This window comes from Henckelia pumila, chromosome 2, assembly GCF_033568475.1.
Source record: "Henckelia pumila isolate YLH828 chromosome 2, ASM3356847v2, whole genome shotgun sequence".
NCBI lineage: Eukaryota > Viridiplantae > Streptophyta > Magnoliopsida > Lamiales > Gesneriaceae > Henckelia > Henckelia pumila.
Genome location: NC_133121.1, coordinates 198,531,786 through 198,539,448, shown reverse-complemented (window position 1 = coordinate 198,539,448; position 7,663 = coordinate 198,531,786). Strand labels below are relative to the sequence as shown.

At 42.8% G+C, this 7,663-nt stretch overlaps 1 protein-coding gene across 1 annotated transcript; it reads left to right on the top strand.

Moving 5' to 3' along the window:
- Nucleotides 1-2,765: 2,765 nt before the first annotated feature.
- LOC140879337 (uncharacterized) lies at nucleotides 2,766-7,430 on the top strand. Its single transcript, XM_073283014.1, has 6 exons — nucleotides 2,766-3,825; nucleotides 4,051-4,798; nucleotides 5,072-5,358; nucleotides 5,905-6,134; nucleotides 6,510-6,686; nucleotides 6,795-7,430. Exons 1-6 carry the CDS (start codon nucleotides 2,766-2,768, stop codon nucleotides 7,428-7,430), a joined length of 3,138 nt encoding a protein of 1,045 aa, XP_073139115.1.
- The last annotated feature ends 233 nt before the right edge of the window (nucleotides 7,431-7,663 follow it).

Here is a 7,663-nt window from a genome sequence, read left to right as displayed (position 1 = left end):
GGTCATTTCAAGTTGGTCCGGGTTTGGGTTAGGTGGTCCGGGCAAGGGTATTTTTATTTTTAAGTGTTTAATGATTTATTGTGTTTTTGGGCTAAATTAATTAGTTATAAAAATTATTTGGGCCTCCAAATAATTTTAATTAGGCCTCAAATATTTTATTTAAGTTAGCCCAATGATTTTTATGGGCTTGGAGGCCCATGAGAATTTTTGGGCCAGTTTGTGAATTTTTGGGTCAGTCTAAAAGTTAATGGGCTTAAGTCTAAGGAGTCAGCAGCCTGAACCAATCCATAAAAATTATGCATGGTCTGTAAATATATATTTAATTATTGCATGAATATTTTAAGTAAGAAAAATATTGTTTTTACATTTATTATTAAATAATTAAATATATATTTACGGGAAATATTTTATGAAAATAAGATCATGAAAAATTTTATGTATGTGCATGATACTATATGTATATGTGTGATGCTGGGCAATGAAAAATATTTTAAGGGAGTTGAAGTGGATGTGTGACAACCTACGGGATTGGAGATGGGATGCCTAGGCCCGGAGACCTTTCCATATGACACGGGACTGTGGGTCGGGATACTGGGGCCCGATTGCCTTTCCATACGATTATGATTATGTTTGCCTGATGAAAGGGCCAAGAGGTGGAGATCCCACCGCCACGTACGTTGATTTTAGATTGATCAATCGACATGACACGTCACACAACATGGATATAACCTTCAGATTTTTAAATGATGATAGGCCCTTATTATGATGCATGATGATTACGTATGATTATGTATGCTATGTTACGTGATGATTATGATACATGTATTATAAGGACATGCATGGATATATATATTATTTATTATGTATCTTGCATATATTATGTGGTGCATCATTTTTATTCATGTTGTTACTATGAGATAGAACGTGCTGAGCCTCTGGGCTCACTAGACTCAAATGGTGCAGGTGAGCAAGAAATAGATCTAGAGAATGTTGCTCCGACTGGTGGTGAAGACGTATGAGCTCCCGGCGGCCGGCTAGCCCGTGACCATCGCTCTAGTCAAGTTTTCAATGAATTGAATATTATTATGTTTTCCGCACATGTTTTTTTATTTAATTATGGGTTTATGGAGTTTAGGTGAGAATTTTTATTGAGAGGTTGATAATGATTTTATTGCATGAGTTATACTTATTTTGTTTGCATGCAAATTCTTATTATGGATTTTTGTGGGAACATTTTTATGAAAAATTGTTTATGTTTATAATTATTTTAAAAAGTAATTATTTATTATATATATATATACATTTTAATTATATATATAATTAAAATGTATATATATATAATTAAAATGTATATATATATAATTAAAATGTATATATATATATATATTATATTAAGTATTGTTTTATTTATTCATTTATAGATGCATGATTTTTAAATATATTTTATATTTAGATATTTTCCTATAAAAAAAAAAACTTTGAGTAGTATTAGGATGTAGTAGTCATATTTGGTATCAGAGCGCGGTCCTTGGAGGGTACTAGCCTACTGCGTGGAGCTCAGAAGTCGCACTACCTATAACGATCCACTGTATCAAGACGTATCTTTTCAGCGTGCGCCCTTTTATGTAATGAACTCATGATCTTCTCCCCCCTGGTGGGGAGTTTTTGCCCTCCCCAGGATTCGAACCTTGCACTCCAGGTCATAAATGCAATGTTCCCTCAATCCTGGTACCATTGAGCTAGCTCCCTCCCCAGGATTCGAACCTTGTACTCCAGGTCATAAATGCTAGCTCAATGGTACCAGGATTGAGGGAACATTGCATTTATGACCTGGAGTGCAAGGTTCGAATCCTGGGGAGGGCAAAAACTCCCCACCAGGGGGGAGAAGATCATGAGTTCAAGAATGAACTGGGCCAGCCCAATTCATTACATAAAGCCCAATTCATTACATAAATGTAATGAACTCATGATCTTCTCCCCCCTGGTGGGGAGTTTTTGCCCTCCCCAGGATTCGAACCTTGCACTCCAGGTCATAAATGCAATGTTCCCTTAATCCTGGTAGCTCAATTAAGGGAACATTGCATTTATGACCTGGAGTGCAAGGTTCGAATCCTGGGGAGGGCAAAAACTCCCCACCAGGGGGGAGAAGATCATGAGTTCAAGAATGAACTGGGCCAGCCCAGTTCATTACATAAAAGGGCGCCCTTTTATAGAATGAACTGGGCTAGCTCAATGGTGCCAGGATTGAGGGAACATTGCATTTATGACCTGGAGTGCAAGGTTCGAATCCTGGGGAGGGAAAAAACTCCCCACCAGGGGGGAGAAGATCATGAGAGCAAGAATAAACTGGGCCAGCCCAGTTCATTACAAAAAAGGGCGCCCTTTATGTAATGAACTCATGATCTTCTCCCCCCTGGTGGGGAGTTTTTGCCCTCCCCAGGATTCGAACCTTGCACTCCAGGTCATAAATGCAATGTTCCCTCAATCCTGGTACCATTGATAGCTAGCTCAATGGTACCAGGATTGAGGAAACATTGCATTTATGACCTGGAGTGCAAGGTTCGAATCCTGGGGAGGGCAAAAACTCCCCACCAGGGGGGAGAAGATCATGAGTTCATTACACTACCAGTCTGTAAGTTTTAATGTTTTAATTATTTTTATTTATGGGGCTTAGGATTTTTGATATATTGGTTTAAAGTATGAAAAATTTTAAGTGTACTTAGTTATGCATTGCGATCACGTGAGAGATTTATGGAAATTGCAGTATGGGTCCCCGAAGGAATCCCCTGGAAACCAACCCCAATAATGGCGATGAGACGAACCAGAATCCACCTCCGCCACCTCCACTTACTCCATTCGAGCAGGCCAGTGTGAACATGTGGGCCGGGATTACGATACTGCTCGAGAACCAGGCTGCTCAGCCGAGGAAGTCTCATGAGGAGGATGTAGCGAAGAGATTCAAGAAGCAGGAGCCCAAGGAGTTCAAGGGAACTACCGATCCACTTGTTGCTGAGGAGTGGATCCGATCTTTAGAGACCATATTTGCCTATATGGGAGTCACTGATGCTTACAGGGTTCGATGTGCTATCTACATGCTTAAGAAGGATGCAGCTCTTTGGTGGGAAGGAGCTGTAATCGGAGTGAACTTGACGACCCTGACTTGGGCAAATTTCAGGACTATGTTCTTTGAGAAGTACTACACTACAGAGGAACGAGGTAGATTGATCAGGGAGTTTATGAGTCTCCGTCAGGGAGACAAGTCTGTTGCGGAATATGTGAAGCAGTTCGAGAGAGGATGTCATTTCGCGCCCCTGATTGCGAATGAGGAGCAGGAGAGGCTGAGGCACTTTACTGATGGGCCTAGACCGAATATCAAGCACGACATTTTCATGGCTGATGTGGCGAATTATAGTGCAGCAGTGAATAGAGCTTTGAGGTTCGAGCAAGGGAGAAAGGAGATGCAAGCAGCTTACCAGCAGAAGAGGCAGTTTCAGCAGCCTTTCCGTAGTCAGTCTTCGCAGCCGGCGAAGAAGCAGTTTACTGGGCCGGTTAAGGGCCCGAATCCTCCCAGACCACAGCAAAGGCAGCAGGGTCCACAGAGGCCACAGCAGATAGGGGCAGCCGCCCCAAATCCTGGAGGTATTCTCTTATGCAATACTTGTCAGAAGCCTCATTCGGGGCAGTGCATGGCTGGTTCAGGTGTCTGTTACAAGTGTAAGATACCAGGGCACGTTGCGATGAATTGCCCTAATGTGAGGAACATCCCGGGGCATGTAAATGTCATGCAGGCAGAGGAGGCTGACCCAGACACGTCTTTGATCACGGGTAATCCTAACTTTTGTATTTAAGATTTGATAGTTTGCATGATTATTTGGATAGCGTGGAAAGTTCGTATTATGTGATATTTTGAGTGAATTGCTCTTGCATGTGTAGTATAAAGGAAATGACTAGGAATTTGGGTAATAGTATACTTAAGGGAATTGTTATGAATTATGGGTCAATTAAATTATTCTTAAGTTGTATGTGCGTTGGGACATTTTCTGAGTGCAGGGAAGATCCTCGTTAGAGGTAATGCTACGTATGCGTTGCTAGACTCAGGAGCTACGCATTCGTTTATCTCTCAAGAATTTGTTAGGAGGGTAGGCATCATACCTGAGGATGCTGTTACGGGCTATGATGTTACATTGCCATCTGGAAAGATTCTTACTACCTCTAGTGTACTTAATGGTGTTGAGTTGGAGCTTCAAGGGAATATGATTAGAGCCGATCTAGTCGTTCTACCGATGTCAAGATTTGATCTCATTCTTGGCATGGATTGGTTATCAGTTAATGGAGCTTCGATAGATTTTCGGAGGCGATCAGTTTTAGTGAATCCGTCAGGCGGAGATTCTTTCATATTCCTTGCAGCTCAAAGCAGTGGTGCTTCGCATGTCATATCTTATGTGCGTGCAAAGAAGTTATTGCGCAAGGGTTGTCAAGGCTTCCTTGCAAGTTTAGTAGTTGCAGCGGATGAGCCGTCTTCTAAATCTATTGCAGATGTTGAGATCGTTTGTGAGTTTATGGATGTCTTTCCGGATGATGTAGTAGGAATTCCACCAGTTAGAGAGGTGAAGTTCAGTATTGAGATGATGCCAGGTACTGTGCCTATCTCTAAGGCATCGTATTGTCTTGCTCCCACTGAGATGAAAGAGTTGCGGGATCAGATACAAGAGCTTTTGGAGAAGGGCTTTATCCGCCCTAGTGTGTCACCTTGGGGTGCGCCGGTCTTATTTGTGAAGAAGAAGGACGACATCATGAGGTTATGTATTGACTATCGAGAGCTGAATAGATTCACCGTGAAGAATAAGTATTCACTGCCGAGGATAGAGGATTTATTTGATCAGTTGTAGGGAGCTTTGGTGTTTTCTAAGATCGATCTGCGATCGGGTTATCATCAGCTTCGAGTCAAAGAGGAGGATGTGTCCAAGACTGCTTTTCGGACACGTTATGGGCATTACGAGTTTATGATGATGCCATTTGGCCTGACTAATGCTCCGGCGGTTTTCATGGATCTCATGAACCGTGTCTTTAGGTCATATCTTGATCAGTACGTCATTGTCTTCATTGACGATATTCTGATATATTCGAGGAGCTTGGAGGAGCATAGACATCATTTGCAGACAGCTTTGCAGACTTTCAAAGAGCATAAGTTGTTTGCGAAATTCAGCAAGTGCGAGTTTTGGCTCGAGCAGGTGGCATTCTTGGGCCACATTGTTTCTAAGGAGGGCATAGCAGTGGATCCATCAAAAGTCGAGGCTGTCCAGAATTGGGGAATTCCAAAGAATGCCTCTGAGATACGCAGCTTCTTGGGTTTAGCCGGTTATTATCGGAAGTTCATCAAGGGTTTTTCTTCTATAGCAGTACCCTTGACATCATTGACCAAGAAGAATTCCAAGTATGTTTGGAGCCAAGAGTGTCAGAGGAGCTTTGATCAGCTTAAGGAGGCACTTACTTCTGCACCAGTGTTGGAAGTTCCAATGGATCTTGAGGAGTTTGTGGTGTATACAGATGCGTCTAAGATGGGCTTAGGCGCTGTTCTTATGTAGAATGATAAGGTGATTGCTTATGCATCGAGACAGTTGAAGACTCATGAGAAGAACTATCCGACGCATGACTTAGAGCTTGCAGCTTTTGTGTTTGCGCTCAAGATATGGAGACATTACTTGTATGGTGAGAAGTGCCAGATTTTCACTGATCACAAGAGTCTCAAGTACTTCTTCACCCAGAAGGAGTTGAATATGAGACAATGTCGATGGTTGGAGTTATTTAAGGATTACGACTGTGACATTAGCTACCACCCTGGTAAAGCTAATGTAGTAGCCGATGCTTTGAGTCGGAAGACTTCAGTGTTGTCTTGTGTTTCAGTTCAGCAACCTCTACAGGATGAGATTCAGAGGTTTGACCTAGAGATCTACTCCAGTGGGCACGCACCGAGATTATCCACTCTTGTAGTACAACCGACTCTACAGGATCGGATTCGCGAGGGACAGACCACTGATGAGCAGTTGCAGCGCATGAGGCGCAAGGATGAGTTGAAGGGTAGTCTTCTTTATACAGTGGATGATAACATTGTTCGATACAGAGGACGTATGTGGGTATCGAGTACTGATCAGTTGAAAGAAGATATCATGTCAGAGGCACATGCATCTCCGTATTCCATCCATCCAGGGGGTACGAAGATGTACCGAGATTTGAGGACATTGTATTGGTAGCCGGGTATGAAGGGAGATATTGTTCAGTTTGTTTCCGAATGCTTGACTTGTCAACAAGTCAAGGCAGAGCATCAGCGACCAGCGGGATTGTTACGACCACTTCCCATTCCGAAGTGGAAATGGGAGAATATCTCTATGGATTTTGTAGTTGGGCTACCGAGGAGTACTAGAGGATCGACATCGATTTGGGTGATTGTCGATCGACTCACCAAATCTGCACATTTTCTACCGGTGAGGACTACTTTTACTATGACTCAGTTTGCAGAACTTTACATTAAGGAGATAGTCAGACTTCACGGTATTCCAGTGTCCATTGTGTCGGACCGAGATCCAAGGTTCACTTCTGCATTTTGGAAGAGTCTGCATACAGCTTTGGGGACTAAGTTATTGTTCAGCACTGCTTTTCATCCTCAGACAGATGGTCAGTCAGATAGAGTAATTCAGATACTTGAGGATTTGTTGAGGGCATGTGTGATTGATTTCCAGGGCTCGTGGGAGTCGAGATTGCCTTTAGTGGAGTTTACATATAACAATAGTTTTCAGGCGTCTATAGGTATGGCTCCATACAAGGCTCTTTATGGGAGACGGTGTAGATCTCCTGTGCATTGTGACGAGGTTGGAGAGAGGGCCTTGCTAGGACCCGAGATTGTGCAGCAGACAGCGGATATTGTAGCTCAGATCCGAGAGCGGATGAGGACCGCACAGAGTCGTCAGAAGAATTATGCTAATCGACAACGACGAGACCTCGAGTTTGCCGTGGGAGATCATGTATTCTTGAAGGTCTCGCCTATGAAAGGCGTGATGCGTTTTGGTAGGAAAGGCAAACTCAACCCGAGGTATATCGGTCGGTTTGAGATTTTGGAGAGGATTGGCACATTGGCTTATCGTTTGGCACTACCACCGAGCCTTGCGAAAGTTCACAACATGTTCCATGTATCTATGCTTCGGAGGTATGTCTCTAATCCGTCGCATGTTTTGGATTTTGATCCTCTACAGTTGTCACCAGAGCTAGCATTCGAGGAGAGACCCGTTCAGATCTTGGCTCATGAGGAAAGGAGGCTCAGGACGCGGTCTATTCCGATGGTCAAGGTCCAGTGGATGAATCATTCCGATGAGGAAGCTACTTGGGAGACTGAGGCCAACATGAGGACTCGTTATCCGGAGTTATTTGGTACGTAATCTAATTTCGAGGACGAAATTCAAACTAAGGGGGGAGAGTTGTAACGCCCAAAATTTTCTTAGGTGATTTCGCATGCATAACTAGGAATTAATTAAAGTAAAAATTTTAATAAATGGGTTAAATGACTTTATGTGAATTATGTGATTCTATGTGCATGATTTAAATATTATTTTTAGCATTTAACCCGCAATTATTGAAAGAGTGGGTGCCCGGTTAGCCAACTTGTAGTTAA